The 16,337-nt window shown below is 42.9% G+C and overlaps 1 protein-coding gene across 4 annotated transcripts in view; it reads right to left on the reverse strand.

Moving 5' to 3' along the window:
* Positions 1–2,126: 2,126 nt before the first annotated feature.
* Positions 2,127–16,337, reverse strand: part of cd276 (CD276 molecule) — a 300,738-nt gene continuing 286,527 nt past the window's right edge. For 2 of the 4 annotated variants that reach the window (XM_067973640.1, XM_067973638.1), the window contains one exon: positions 2,127–13,963. In XM_067973640.1, the coding sequence (XP_067829741.1) occupies positions 13,944–13,963 (20 nt within the window). In that variant the 3' untranslated portion in view covers positions 2,127–13,943. Of the gene's footprint in view, positions 13,967–16,337 lie in introns of all 4 variants that reach the window. The other 2 variants (XM_067973639.1, XM_067973637.1) reach the window with 1 other exon arrangement.

The following is a 16,337-nucleotide window of genomic DNA, read 5'->3' on the forward strand; positions in this document are numbered from 1 at the left end:
AGTAGTTGAAATTCCCTACTATTACTGCCCTATTGTTTTTGCACTTCTCAGAAATTTGCCGACATATTTGCTCTTCTATCTCCCTCTGACTGTTTGGGGGTCTATAGTACACTCCCAGCAGTATGACTGCTCCTTTTTTGTTCTTTCGCTCAACCCATAAGGCCTCATTTGATGATCCTTCCAACATATCATCCCTCCTCACAGCTGTAATTGTTTCTTTAACCAAAATTGCCACCCCCCCTCCTTTTTTATCCCCCTCTCTATCTCATCTGAAAACCCTGTAACCAGAAACCTTGAGCTGCCATTTCGGTCCCTCTTTAAGCCATGTTTCTTATGTTCTTACATGCTCAAGCCATAGTTATAAGAACAGAACAAAATGGCCCCGTTCTATTCTGAATGGAGATGCTCGACCTGCTGGGATGTTTCCTTCTTCATTGTAGCCTCTTGCTCTCCTACTGACCACTTATAATCACCTGTACTTATACTGGTCTTGTATTTGGTGCCAGCCTGACCTTTGAACCTGCAGCCTCAAAATGTGACTTTGTTTCTCCAATGTAACATGGTCAGGGAAGATAAGAATGATTGGTTATTGTCAACTGGATGAGTTCAGAATGGAAGGAGATGAGGCCGATCAGCCATGAGCGGCTTATCTCAACAGGCTAATTTCTTTAAGAGACAGGTATTGTCCAGAGCTACAGTGATTAAGATAGGCTGGTCAACCATGAACAGCTTATCTCATCAAAACATTATTAGTAAATTCTTTTAAAGACATTACCTGGGACTTCAGCAGCACAGTTTATTTCAGCATTTCAGCCCCAATCGTTTCATTGCCAGGCAGCGTAATTAAAATTATAAGTACACTATATCTTCATGGGCTCTTGCTCAAATCTTCCTTGACCTGTCCATTCTTAACACTGTGTGGGTATGAATTTCACTTGTAACTTCTATGTAACTGATGCTTTGCCGTGTTATACGTGGCCAGGTAAAGTCGCCAACTGTTGGCAGTTTTTGAGCCTTCGCCAAGCGATCTAATTAGAATTTCAATGAACAAAAACAGATGAAGCACAGAAATAAAAATGAGTGATGAGGCCCATTTGATTTAAATCGGTAAAAGTTGTGAAGATAAGGAGAGGCAGAGAAGACGATAGAAGGAAATCATAGAGATAATGAAGAGCCGATTGGGAGACATCAGTAAGGAAGATGTTTTAATAAAAGATAAATGAGGGGATCTCAGCCATCTTGTAAGGAAAGCCTGTCTGGGAACAGGAATAAAGAAAAAACTTACATTTTATACAGCGCCTTCCATGACCTCAGGATGTCCCAAAGTGCTTTACATCCATTTAAGGACTTTTAAAGCGTAGTGACTGTTGTAATGTGGGAAACGCAGCAGCCAATTGGCGCACAGCAAGCTCCCACAAACAGCAATGTGATAATGACCAGATAATCTGTTTAATGTCCAAAAGACGGACTATTAATCTTCAGCGTATTTAGCTGAGGGGTGACATGATAGAGGTCTTTAAGACTATGAATGGGTTTGATAGGGTAGACGTAGAGAAGATGATTTACTCGTGGGGGAGACCAAAACATGGGGCCACTCCCCTCCATTCAAAACTAGGGTCCATAAATATAAGACTATCACTAATAAATCCAATAGGGAATTCGGGAGAAACTTCTTTACCCAGAGAGTGGTGAGAATGTGGAACTCACTCCCACAAGGAGTAGTTGAGGTGAATAGTGTAGATGCATTTAAAGGGAAGCTGGATAAACACATGAGGGAGAAAGGACTAGAAGGATATGCTGATAGGGTGAGATGAAAGGGGTGGGAGGAGGCTCGTGTGGAGCATAAACACCAACATGGGCCAGTTGGGCCGAATGGCCTGTTTCTGTGCTGTAAATTCTATGTAATTCTATGTAAAGTCGCTTCTGTAGGGAGTTTGAGCTTCTTACATTTAGGGATGTGCCTGTATTGTCCACTATCTATCTATACAATAACTCAGGGAGCATAATAATCCTCCGCCTTGACATACAGACTGGATATTGTGTCTCTCATACATGTTGTCATGTGTGCTTCTTCAGTCTTTTCAAAAGCGACAGAGAAAACACTTGGTAAGACAAGGTCAGACAGGAATCATTAAACTGCTTTATTTCACAGACAGCAAGTGAACAAATACAGCACGGATTCACTTCATTCAATCAGTACAACATGTCTTTGCATATTAATTCAAAATAGCACTCCACTTCCCCACATCAGTGGGCCATCTTAAACAAAGTAATTTCTAACTTCTCTCCAGCATTTGAACCTTGTAACCTTTACTGGACTACACTTGACTATCTTTGCAGCTTCCTGTTTAAAATCTTGACCGACTGTCTGCGGTTTTAATCTCAGTATGTTCACAACCCGAGAGGGGTAGCCTCGCTGGACAACCCCCGCTGAACATTTAGGATCAGGGCCCTCTCAACACTTTGGGATTGAGGTGTTTCTCAATCACAGAGACAGGTTAAGGTTTTACTTATTGTTTACAGTCTTTGGGGGAAACAACATCAAAGCTAGCTCATTCGAATTTTAACCACTTTTTGTCTTTGTGCCTTTTTAAAAAACGTATGCGAATACTCTTTGCTTTAAAACACAACCTTTGAACACAAGTGTTTTTCCCCCAAATCCTCTCTGTGGAAAAATGGTCAAAAAAGCCCACAATCATAAAATCTCAAAACACGGCAATCACAAAAATTGGTAGTTTAGTCACTAGACCAATAGCATAAATGAATCTTGACTGTGTGCAAATATTAAAATTAAGACATCTGAAATATTTGCTTCGGCTTAAGCCCAACTACACCCCATAGGTTGGGATAGACCTTGATTTCAGGCCCATAATTCCCCTCTTTCCGACTCCTTCAATTGCTCAGCGCTACATTTTTGAAAAATACGTTTATAGAAAGAAAATACATGGTCTAAAAAAGTGTTTTTTTTTACAAAACTATCACAAAAAAAGTCAGAACCCAAAAGGTTAATTTTTCAGTTCTCTTGGTAAAGATTTTTTGAACTGGGAGACAGACAAATGCAAGTTCAGATTACTCCAGCGGAGATATTAGTACAGATGAGCTGAATTCGATTTTTCCCTGAGGTTGTGCCCCATACGAGCAGCCCAGCTGAAAACTGTCAAAACTCATCATGTTTTTTTTTGGAGGCAGCTTTGAATATTGACCTCTACTGGGCCTTGGATATGCGAGTGTAGAGCTGTGGATGAGTGCTTTACAAACAAGGAGACCAGTGCGTCGTGCCCAAGACTCTGTATACCATACACTTCCTGAACACTTATCCACCAAAGCACTGAAAATGAATGTGTAGAGTGTCTAAAAGCAGGCTAAAAATGAGGTGTGACACTAGACTGTTGGTATTCCAAAACATAGTTAAGCACTGTGTAGCCGAGCAGAAATGTTTTAAAAAATGGAAACGTTAGATTTTAGGAGTGAAGGAAGGATTATTTGAGGGTTTAATTCTCCACTGCCTCATTCAGAAGGCTTGTTGGGCTAGATAGCCAATAAATCACCATGGGGATGGGGAGATAGAGAGGGGTCAATTGAAGCCATGTCCATGAGCATAAAACGATAGGCACCTGTTTACTGCTTCTAAACACCACTACAAAGAGAAAGAAGAAAGAAAGACTTACATTTATATCGTGCCTTTCACGACCTTCAGGACTTCCCAAAGCGTTTTACAGCCAATGAAGTACACTTTGAAATGTAGTCACTGTTGTGATGTAGGACCTCCCCTTTAGCCAGGAATATGGCGAAGGATTTCCTCGTGACTGCCCAGACTGCAACTCCACGATGGACTGAAGTTACGGAAGATATCATCACTCTCCAAAGGGTGCCACTATATCAGGAAAATAATCCTTATTTTTTCACTTAAGTCCTCATACTTCAGGTGCCTAGTAAACTGGTTAATATTACCATTAAACTAAAAGAAAGGGGGAATTTCACAGGATAATATTGCAGTGTGCTTTCCAGGCTATTGTCACAAGGATCCTGTAGTAAAAACTTATCAATAATTGTGGTATTATAATAAGTGGTTATGATAATGTATGATTACATGACAGAAGGGAAAAATAGAAGACCCCTATCAGGAACCATTGGATTATGATACTTATCCAAAAAGCACATTAGTCCAACTAAGGAACATAGGATCAGGAGTAGGCCATTCAGCCCCTCGAGCCTATTCCACCATTCAATTAGATCACAGCTGATCTGTATCTTAACTCCATTTACCCGCCTTGGTTCCGTGACCTTTAATACCCTCACCCAACAAAAATCTATCAATCTCAGTTTTGAAATTTTCAATTGACCCCCAGCCTCAGTTTCAATTGACCTAGAAGCATACAATGAATTTGTGAGTGCATTGTGATGTCAAGGCTTTTGTTCGTACTAGGGGAATAGTGGATCTTAATTTCAAATTTAAAAATATTGGGAATATTTGTGTCTCATTTAACCCACTGGGATATTTTCTAACATGTAGAAATTCACCAGAAGTAATTTCTTTCTCTTCGCTCCTTTGTGTTGTCAAAACAGTGCGGGGAGGGAATGTGTTTTTGGCACTTTATAGCATTGTCTGTTCTGTGTTTATTGGTAACCATTGGGTTGCTATGGTACTGATTTTATTCTTGTATAAAGCGTGCAGCACCTCATTGGAAAGAATTTTATTAGAGTTAGAATTTTTCAAATCGCCTGATATAAGGAAAATATAGGTTTCATTAAGAAAAATCATATTTAATAGGAGCCATCTAATGGATAAGAGGGACAGAATCCGTGAGATATTGCTACTCTATGACTGAAGCTCCAGCACCAGGAGTACAAGGAGACGCAATAAATCCAGATTTTGGGCACAAAACTTCCAGTGATAGTAACTGTCTCTACTGCCAGTCTCAGGATCAACACTGGGAGCCAGGGTTCAAAATAAGTGTTTCAAGGACTGGTGGATGTAAAGTTTGCAGGAAGTGGGGGGGGAGTAAAGTTCTTATTTGGAACTTGTTTGAGGGCTCTTTGTAATCCAAGATTGAATGAAAAGGGATAACTTCATTAAGGTTTAAAACCAACATTACACACAGCAGCAGCAGCAGTTCAACCTCTACTGACAGAATTGCATCTCCTGGGTGGCAGCCATGGCTCAGTAGGCAGCACTCCCACCTCTGAGTTAGAAGGCCATGGGCTCAAGCCCCACTCCAAAGACTGGAGCACAAAATCTAGACTGACACTCCCAGTGTAGTATTGAGGGAATCTCCCAGATGAGACATTAAACCGAGGCCCTGCCTGCCATCTTAGGTGGAGGGCTAAAGAGCTCAGGGCACTTATTCAAGAAGAGCAAGGGAATTCTCCCCAGTGCCCTGACCAACGTCACTAAAACAGATTATCTAATTGCTGTGCGTGGGATCTTGCTGTGCAAATTGGTTGCCATGCTTCCTACATTACAATAATGACTACACTTCTAAAGTGCTTCAGGATTTCCTGAGGTTGTGGAAGGCACTATATAAATGCAAGCCTTTCTATATTTTTTTCTCAGTGGAGCACTCTGTCTGAAACTGGTTGTCCAACCAATATATTGTCAGACGTTGAATGTTAAGGTGAAGTTTCTAAATTACACATTGAAATAAATATTTCTCATTACTAATCGCTTAAGTAGGAAACATCTACAAATGCTCATATACCATTAGTGAGGGTGGGAGTGATTTGACTTTGGTGGCTGTAAATGTTGGGTTTTTAAGGAGCTGAAGACAAAACCCAATATTATGAGCTTGCACATTCACAAAGTATCGATGAGTGCTCTGGACTGCAGGGGATCATCAGACGTATACCTGCCACCCAGACCTCACTGCATCGTCTATCAGGGAGCATCCAGTGATCACTCCCCCTACCTGATACAGATTGCCCTGATTCAGATCAACTAGCTGGGCACAAACTGGGAGCAAACCTGGCGGAGTGAACTTTCCTGCCCCCTTGCCCAGTTGTACTGGATTGATTGAGCACAGTGAATGGAGAATAATTGGGCAAGTTCCCTCACTCATCCTCACCTAATTTTCCCTCTATTCTCTGCCTGCAGGCGATCCGAACACACTCAGTCACTGAAATACGAACATCTTCCTGGTTATAGCTCAGCGACTCACTTTGTGACCCTGTTCAACTCTTTGGGGTGGGGGGGTGGGGGGTGGGGGTGGGGGGGAGAGTGGTGGGGGATTGGGAGGGAGGGGGGGTGGGGGATTGGGGGGGGGAGTGGGGGGGTGGGAGGAGGGAGAAGTTAGCTGGATTTGCTAGTTTTGACCCAAGATAATCCTTCTTGTAAATACAGAGAATGCAGCTAAAGATTATTGGCTCTAGTCCAAAAATAAAAGCAAAATGGAAAATGCTAGGACATCCAAACAAGGAGAACTAATCCAGGATTTAGTGGGGGGTCTGACTGACTCAGACACTAAAGTATCCAAACAATTTTTCTGTGGAGATGGATTTGAAAGATTGTTTCATTTCCCCTTCATCATCACAGAAGACATCAGCTCCATTACAACTGCATTCACATCACCTTTTGACAGCATTCTGGAATATCTTATGCGACCATTTTAGCTAAGAGCCCATTTCTCGACCAGATAAAGAGTGGTGTTTTTTTTTTGCTGGTGTAAATATAACAGATCAAAGAGTTTGCACAGAGTACCACTCACTCCATCCCTTTTGAAGCTATCAACAGATCTTCATACACAGACTTATTATATGATGTGAACAAAATGTCCATATTTCCATCCGACTTTATTTTATTTTTATCTGGCATAATTCAATTATTTGGTGGTGATCGCTTTGTACTGTCCATTTTTCTTAGAACTCGTAACCCTCTATTGACGTCACACACTGAGTTTGCGTGCCTTAATGGCTGCAGTGCTTGCACACTCAATTCTCAATCAAGAGATCCATTTGCTGCCGACTGACATTCGCACTTGGGCAATACTAGAATGCAAGTTTCCACTGGTCTTATTTGGACTGTTGAGGGAGGGCACGATTTCATGACCAGTGCCCCTCACAAGCTCTGCTCCTTGTCGGAAAAACCCGATTGAGGAATCGACCCTCACATTTGGACGTCAAAATGAAGCAAAGCAAAACGATACTAAAAGTCAAATCCCAGCACAGCCTCAGTGGAACCTCCATTACCTGCACCCTGTAATACCTGGCAGAATTTTCATGGTAGTTGGTTTTGTTTTGTAAAAGAAGGTAAAATGCAACCAGGCATTTTTTAATTGATTTTTTTCTCTGGGTTCTTGGTCCAGCAGAATAGGCAGTTGCTACTTGGATATCCTGTTATTGGGGGAGTTTACTGCCCATGGAGCTCTGGTATTGGGCATCAGGTCAAGAAAAGCAGTAGGAGCAACTTGTTTTAACAACTTCTCACATGGTGGCATCTTGATTAGGTCGTCTGAATAGGCCGGTTAGAACCTGAAAACTCACTGGTGCCAATAATGCAATGATGGGCACACGTAATATTCTCAAGTGTGGAAGCCGAGGTAGGTGGTGCACTGTAATGTGGTTGGGTCAGCCTCTCTTCCGTTGGGATCCTGCACACAATGCTGATTGATGCTCCTGATGCACGAGGAGGGCCTCCCAATAATGTGACTAGTGTTCCAGATTCCCATTCAGAATGGGCGCTGAAGGGGGAAAAACTGAAATCACATCTGGGTGACCCTCTCCTTATAGAGTGATCCTGATGTCAGTTTCTCTGCCCTCTTTTATCCAGGCTTCCAGGAACCTATTCTTCAATGGGGACTTTGTGCCACTAACACTCCAATGGGTATCTGCAACATGCTCGCATCTGAAACGCTGGCCCAGGCTCAGATCCCTCTAGTACTCCCAGCAAGGCCAGCTCACTTGGTTGCAGGAGTATTATTAAGCCCATTTTGTCAGACTGGAGGACTTTCCGTTATCCACCAGACACATTCTCCCCTCCCCCCTACCCTCCCCCCCCTCCCCCCCCACCATTATGGCGGACAAGGGAAGTTCCACTGAACAACAAAATACATCCAACAGGAAATGCCATACTAGCAACGGAGCTGAACAGGTTGCTTGACTGCGTCCAGTTTGCTACCTCCTTACCTCATTTTATTTCAACAAATTGCACTTATAAAGCAACTTTAATGTCGCGAAACACCTGCAGCACTTCACAGAGGCAAAAGAAGGAAGAAAGGGTCGCTGAGAGAGAGAAAGTACGGGTGACCAAAAGCTTGGCCAAAGAGGGAGGTTTTAAGGAGGATCTTAAAGGAAGAGAGGGAGGTGAAGGGGCAAAGGGAGTTAGGGAGAGAATTCCAGGGCATGGAGATTAGGTGGCTGAAGGCATGGCTACAAATGTTGGGGTGAAGGGAGGGGGGAGTATGCATAAGATTCAGAGGAATGGAGAGTTCAGGAGGGGTCTTGGGGCTGGAGTCAGTGACGGAGACTGGGAGGGGGAAAGGCCATGAAGGGATTTGAATAAGAGGATATGGAAAATAAAAATTACTTATTAGGGATGAAAGTTTGTCTTTCTTCAAGGTTGGCCTTTGGATGAGGTAAAGTTTGGATATTCGCGAACCTATATCTGGAAGTCTGGAATAGTTTTAGGCACATCAGTAAAGTGCAACCATTATGGAACATTGACACATTCCACACTCCCTGACAGGTGGCAAGGTGAGAAAATTAAGTAAAAACAAAATCATCTTTGTGGTCTGGAACAGTGGTGGTGTGTCTGTACAGAAGGATCAAAAGGAAAAATTCAACTAGACCACAATCCGAGAGCAGAGCCTGAGTCAGAGAATAGGGGAAGAATGCTACATTCCCAAATCCCTGACCCATATCCCACTCCAGGAAAGTAGCCTCATTGAATTTGCCATTTTATTTCAACACATCCATCAACAGTATTTTTCCCGAACTGTAAATATTTCACATTGGGCAGGGTTCAATGATTCCCAAAATAGCGAAGAGAGACCCTTCAGGTTTGGAATTTGAGTGGTGATTCTGTGATCCAACACTCCCAGCAGGGAGCAGACATCCCGGGCAGTGCACCCTGGGCAATCGCAGGTCAGCAGCCCTTGATATTCCGTTCATTTTTCCACGTAGTGAGGACCCGAATGGTGAAATCGTCTCTTTGGTTCCTCTCTCATCCCTACTATTCATCATGTCATAACAGTCAAAATGGAAGGCACTTTACTTAGGACGTGTGAGCTTGTCAGTATTGCAAGTTAGAAGCCCCAGGTCCGATTTTCCAAGGGAACACTTCAGAAGCTGATGGTAGAACTGGTTTTCCTTTATTCTTGTTACCTGAATCAATAACTTGGATTATGCAGAAAACAATGTACTTCTGTCAGCAATGTTCATATGAGAGGCCAAATTACGCTGATAAGGAGAAAGTACTTGCCTTCTGTTCTTGTGTTTCCATTTTGAAGTGATGCTAATCCACTCCTGGGCTAAGAAATGACAGGACATTATTTCATTATTAGGTTTGGCTTCCAGTCTTCATGTTACAGTATCACAGCCTTCAATATACTGGAATCACTATCGATAACTCACTGAAAACAAGACAGGGGGCAACGTGTTATGTCCATCAAGGTGGGGCATATCAGTGAAGGAGACTACAATATTATTCTACCGATGTCAGCTCTCTCAGGTCAGGCACAACGTGGTCAAATCCAAACTGTCCTCTACTGTGGCCTAACAATGTGCTTCAACCTTCAGCCACAGAGGAATTCCTCCTCCTGCACAAGTGTGACGAGTGGATTTCCCACACCAGCCATCCTTGTGCCTCCTCTGACTGCTTGTAATTCACCATGAATTGGCGGTAGCCAACCAGTTTTGGAATTTGGGGCCATTGGACGCTGGGAACGGGATTGTAATTGCCCACTTAGAACCCGGCAGCCAACAGAAAAGGATAGAGACTTTCATCCCATTAGTCTGGGCTCAATTCAAACCAAAGTCCCAGAGGGAAAAGGGCAGTGTGTAAACTCCGTTCATTTCCTAGTCCCCATTTACAGTCAGATAACTTGGCCTCAGGCCAGCTCTGTGGGATATGTTATCATCCTGGACCTTGTCTGAATACGATCATACTGGGTTGACAATACAACCAGACCTACTGATCAGCCACAGGGCAGATACCCTGTCAAGTCTAACCCCATAGAATGAAATTCTTCTTTTAAAAACTCTCCTAGAAATGATTACTACACTGTGTTATTTATCAGATTTTTTTTTTGTGATTTTTTTTTTCTTTAAATTGTATTTTTCAATTACCTGATATATATGATGCGCTATTTCATTACAACATTCAGTGAAAGAAAAGTTCATAGTAAAACTATGAGTCATATAGTACAATAGCACTTCAATACAACTCACGTGGTACGATGACAGTATAGTACACGTCACGTGGTACGATAGCAGTGCACTATGGTACACGTCACGTGGTACGATAGCAGTGCACTATGGTACACATCACGTGGTACGATAGCAGTGCACTATGGTACACGTCACGTGGTACGATAGCAGTGCACTATGGTACACGTCACGTGGTACGGTAGCAGTGCACTATGGTACACGTCACGTGGTACGATAGCAGTGCACTATGATCCCTGTGGTGCAGCTCTAAGTACCTGTCCTCTGAAATTTACCACTCAACTCATCTATCATTTTTGTGAAAACATTAAGTACCAGCAATTCTGTAAATACTGTAAGAATAATACGTAGAGAGGAACATCTGCGGACAGTAACCATTACGGACTTCAGGCAACATTGCGAAATTGTTTGAGCTTTGCTCGTGCAGATTTTAGACATCATCTGAACCTAGAGATGAGTTAATGCCTTCCAGCACAGCCCTAACTCTTTCCACCTACAACACAATGGAGGCATATTATTTCTACCAGTCAAATAAAAACTCATGTTACTGGTTGGAATCACTTAATGCAACACTACTCTAGTTTTGATACATTAGCCTTGTGTGAATATGCTGTGATTATCAGTGTACAAATGTGTAACCCGTTCTCATTCTTATGTCCAATATTTTGACAGATGCACTAGCTTGACTAAATGGTTGTTCATACATGAACATTTGCAAAGACTCATTTCAAGTTCATTGTACGTTCACAAGTGCTTTCAGTTTGTATGAATTAGGATGTTTCAGAATTTGCTGCTCAGCTCACCTGGAGTCTGTTGGACAGCAGTAACACAGAGATTCAGAAAACATTAGAATTTACAAAACTGAAGCTTGAGCAGTTGATCGGCCTTGGCTCATCTGCTGCTGAAACCCACAGCCATGACTTTGTCATCTCTGGACTCAACTATTCCAATGCTCTCCTGGCCAATCTTCCACCTTGCACGCTCCGTAAACTTCAGCTTATCCAAAATTCTGCTGCCCATATCGTAACTCGCACCAAGTCCTGTTCACCCATCACCCCCTGTGCTCGCTGACCTACACTCGCTCCCGCTCCAGCAACACCTCGAGTTTAAAATCCCTCCATGGCCTAACCCTCCCTACCTCTGTAAACTCCCCCAGCCCTACAACCCTCCAAGATGTCTGCACTCCTCCAATTCTGGCCTCTTGCACACCCCTGATTTTCATCGCTCCACCATTGGCGACCGTGCCTTCAGCTGCCTGGGCCCTAAGCACTGGAATTCCCTCCCTAAACCTCTCCCCCTCTCTACCTCTGCTCCTCCTTTAAGGCGCTCCTTAAAACCTACCTCTTTGACCAAGCTTTTGGTCACCTCTCCTAATATCTCCTTGTGTGGCTCAGGGTCAAATTTTGTTTGATAATCGCTCCTGAGAAGCGCCTTGAGACGTTTTAATATGATAAGGCACTATATAAATACAAGTTGTTGTTGATTAAGGTCAACCGAGGCCCAAGATACGTCTTGACAGCAGTCTCCAATCTGTTAGGCCCTATATAATATTTACAGATGGGAGTCCTTTGTTTAATTTAAGGTGTAATCTTCTGACTTTGGTCCTGGCAGCAAGCTTCTCTTACTTTGCACAGATATAAAAAATAATTTAAATAACGAATGGAATGTTGGCCTTTATCTCAAGGGGGCTGGAATACAAAGAGGTGGAAGTTGTCTAAAGCTCTGGTTAGACCGTATTTGAAGTACGACATTCAGTTCTGGGCACCGCACCTCAGGAAGGATATATTGGCCTTGGAGGGGGTGCAGTGCAGATTCACCAGAATGATACCGGGGCTAAAAGGGTTAAATTATGAGGACAGGTTGCACAGACTAGGCTTGTATTCCCTCGAGTATAGAAGATTAAGGGGTGATCTAATTGAGGTGTTTAGGATGATAAAAGAGTTGATAGGATAGATAGAGAGAAACTATTTCCTCTGGTGCGGGGGAGTCCAGAACAAGGGGGCAGAACCTTAAAATTAGAGCTCGGCCGTTCAGGGGTGATGTCAGGAAGCACTTCCTCACACAAAGGGGAGTGGAAATCTGGAACTCTCTCCCCCAAAAAAAGTTCTTGAGGCTGGGGGGTCAACTGAAAAATTCAAAACTGAGATTGATCAAATTTTGTTGGGTAAGGGTATTATGGGATATGGAGTAAATGGAATTGAGGTACAGATCAGCCATGATTTAATTGAATGGCAAAACAGGCTCGAGGGGCTGAATGGCCTCCTCCTGTTCCTATGTTCCTCTGCCTGTAGCGCACATGGTAAATTAGGGCATTATTTTTTGTCCATTTAAATTGATGGTCGGAAGATGGTACTCCATCTACACCTTAATTTGCAATATTAACCACAAGGCCAAGGGTCCTCATCAAAAGTGTGTTGAAAATTGATCCCTTTAAAGATTTTTTTTTGACTGATGTGGGCATCATGGCAGAAAGGATTGGACAGTTCATTCAAATCACATGGTTCATATTTTCAGCGTAAGGCTTTGTCTCACTGCACCTTGTGAGGGAGTGGCGTGCACACTGTGTATAATGATAGATTGGAAGGATATCGCAGGGTTTGGGTAACTGGGAGCATCTACTGCTTATTGTGTGACCCGAACCCTTGATGGGCTGTTGCCTTGCGATGCGATCCTATTGTATTCAACGCTGTTGGGTTTATTCCCCAATCGGGAACTCTTGGTGGGGAGTGGTGCCAGGAAATTGGGGAGCAGGAGCCTCTGATTTTCTGTCCATCTAAATTAATGAATGGAACATAAGGAGTTATCAGATGGTCCTGCAATTTCCTGATTACCACCCCCGGCCAAGGATTCCCGATCAGAGAATAGGCCCCACGATGCTATTTCTATTGGATTTCGTTAACTTGTATTGTTTTTCTCGACCACTAATCTGTATTACAATAAGAAACATGCCAAATTAGAGAATAAAGACAGAGGAAGGTTTTGTAACACAATGGCAGCAAAGAGGGCCATTATTTAACAACTGGAATGACTAATTATGATTGCAAAAGGAGCACAGATGCTTTATGGGAAGCCAGCAGCTGGTTAAGTGTACATTTCTATATTCAACAACAATACAGTCACAACACACGCCAAAAAAATGACAATTCAATTCTACAGACAAAAATATCTCCCAGTTGAAAAATTACATTCAGCTTCATACTGTTTTACATTCTCAACAAGAATCTTTGTCCTTCAGGGACTGAGCTGGACAAAGAATCCCCAACAGTTTGGCTAAATCCGTACAGAATGTAATTAGCCACACGTTTAATTTCTTACATCGTATTAGCTTTCAACAGTGATATCTGCAACAATTCCCAGGATGATGGAGCTAACAGTTTGGCTAAAGACGTGAAAGAACAAGAATTTAGCTCAACACAGCTGTGGCATTCGGGCCTGGCTGTTCCGCTAATCCCAGCCTCAGGCCCCACTCAGTCGGGTTATATTTAATGGTTACAACTGTGAATAAGGCAGCAAAAATGGTGAAGCGCTTATGGAATGGCTGGGCTTGATCCAGGTTTACTTTCTGGTCATTCAAGTACGTCCTCTTCTGCTGAAAAGAGAAAAACAGAAAGGTGGATGATTTGTCTGGAACAGACTCACATGGTGGAGGATCACACGGTGTATGTAACAAATGCATTAACACATTCATACAAAATCACTTTACCCGTTACCTCAATTAAAGATATGGCCCATTTATTTTAAGTGGGTTAATGCCTTCATCAAAATAATGAGCCAAGGAATTTCATGCAAAGGCATCTATGTGTTTTTTCTCATTGTACCAGCTGTAAATCTCAGCTTGGCCCAATGGTTGCACTCTCATCTTGGGAGTCAGAAGGTCGTGGGTTCAGGCCCCATTCCAAGGACATGAGCACGTAACCTAGGCCGACGCAGCAGCTCAGCACTGAAGGGGTGTTGCACTGGAAGGGGAGCCGCCTTTCGGATGAGATGTTGAGCCAAGACCCCATCCATCAGTTCGGGTGGACATAAAAAATCCCATGACTATTCGAGGAGGAGCTGGGAAGTGCTCCCAGTGTCCTTATCCAACACCACCAAAACAGGTTTATCTCATTGTTGTTTGTGGGATCTTGCTGTGCACAAATTGGCTGCTGCTTTTGCCCAATAACGGTGACTACACTTCAAAAGAACACATATTTGGAAATTGTGGACATGCAACGCGTGGTTTTCCACCCATTCATTTCCCTACATGCTCTCCCTGCGAGTGCTACTCTCTGCTGGAATACAGGAACATTAGTAACAGGAGGAGGCCATTCAGCCCCTTGTGCCTGCTCTGCCATTCAATTAGATCATGGTCGAACTGTACCTCAATTCTATTTACCCCCCCTTGCTCCATATCTCTTGATACCCAACAAAAATCTATCGACCTCAGTTTTGAAAGCTCCAACTGTCCCCCAGCACCCACAGCTTTTTGGGGGAGAGGGTTCCAGATTTCCACTCATGTCTCATATTGCATTAATGCTGAAACCGGGTGCTATAAACGAGGCTTAGCTTTTAAATCCATGAAAGTTCTTAACGGACTCTCACATTTTAAGAATTCATTTCAAAAACCATCGTAACAACTTTAGTGAATGCTCCAGTGAACTTGAACTAATACAGGGATCCCAAGCTGACTAAAGTCTTCAGAATTAATCATTGAATACACTGTATAACAACTAACCTCCTATGAATGTAGGTTTTGCCCTGAATAGTATGTTGTGTAGCAGCTACTGTTCTTTGCTCAAAATTATAACTTGCCCAATTAACATACTAGACAATATGAAGTTTCTACTGGTGGATTAAGATGGCACACAGGCATAGCATTACATGGAATTTACAACACGGGAACAGGTCTGTGTGTGTTCACCTTCCATGTCAGTAGATATCCAAATCCCATGTGCCTGCTCCTTTCCCCTCAACCACCCATTTTAACCCAAGTTGACAATGGCCCAGAATTTGCCGTAGCCGGTCAATGAACTTGCCATTAGTTAGACTTGCCCTTCGCCCGTTTAATCTCCATGATATTCTGTGCCACAAGTTGCTGGAAATGGGAGATGGAAATGGCGTGGTGCCCTCTACAGGGCATCTGGGACCTGAGTGAACAGGGCCAGCGACCGTGTATCTCCTTAACCAATGAGATTGAAGGATTAAGAAATAAACAGCGCAAGGACTGAACCAGGAAGTGCAAGTTGGAGTGGGTGAATTCAATATCAAATCAGGTACCGAAAGTGAAATAAAGAGAGGGAAAGAAAGATTGGAATGAGAGAGAAAAGAGACAGAATGAAAAAGTAAGAAAAAAAGATTTAAAATTTAACATTTTTAAAATCTCCACTAAGATTTCACTACCTGAAGGAATGGGACTCCACACTTGTAATAATTTTCAGTGCCAGAGAGCTTCACTGGCAGTAATTAACACTTATCATGGTATTAAAAGGGTGCCTAGACTTGAAATGGACAAGCCCTAACTTTTAGTTCATATCTACCGCGCAAATACAGCAACTTCACACCATTCAATGCATTTCATGGTGAGGCAGACAGGGCGATGCCGTTTTCACGAAGCTAATGGCAGAGCAGCGCATCTCGGACAGCAACTTTCGGATTTTCGCATTTAATTTAAAATGGGCTAGCATCTCCATCAATAGAGTGGACACAGGAATACGGTACAAACCCCATGAGAGACCATTCGCTAATATCTCCAACAGTAATTTCCACCTTCGCGGGTTGCAAGAAAATGGATAATCTAAAGTATTAATGGGCCAGAAATTGCTCGGAGTGATGAGGTGACAAAGTCATTGCCACTCCTGTGAACTAAATTAACAAAATTACTTACCGCGGGCTCTGTGGTGTCGAATTGCTTGAATTTGAACTTTAAAAAAATTGTGCGCTATCTGAGCAGCGTGAATTGCTGCGGCTGGAACATCTGTGAG

Source organism: Heptranchias perlo, chromosome 38, assembly GCF_035084215.1.
Source record: "Heptranchias perlo isolate sHepPer1 chromosome 38, sHepPer1.hap1, whole genome shotgun sequence".
In the NCBI taxonomy this organism is placed as follows: domain Eukaryota; kingdom Metazoa; phylum Chordata; class Chondrichthyes; order Hexanchiformes; family Hexanchidae; genus Heptranchias; species Heptranchias perlo.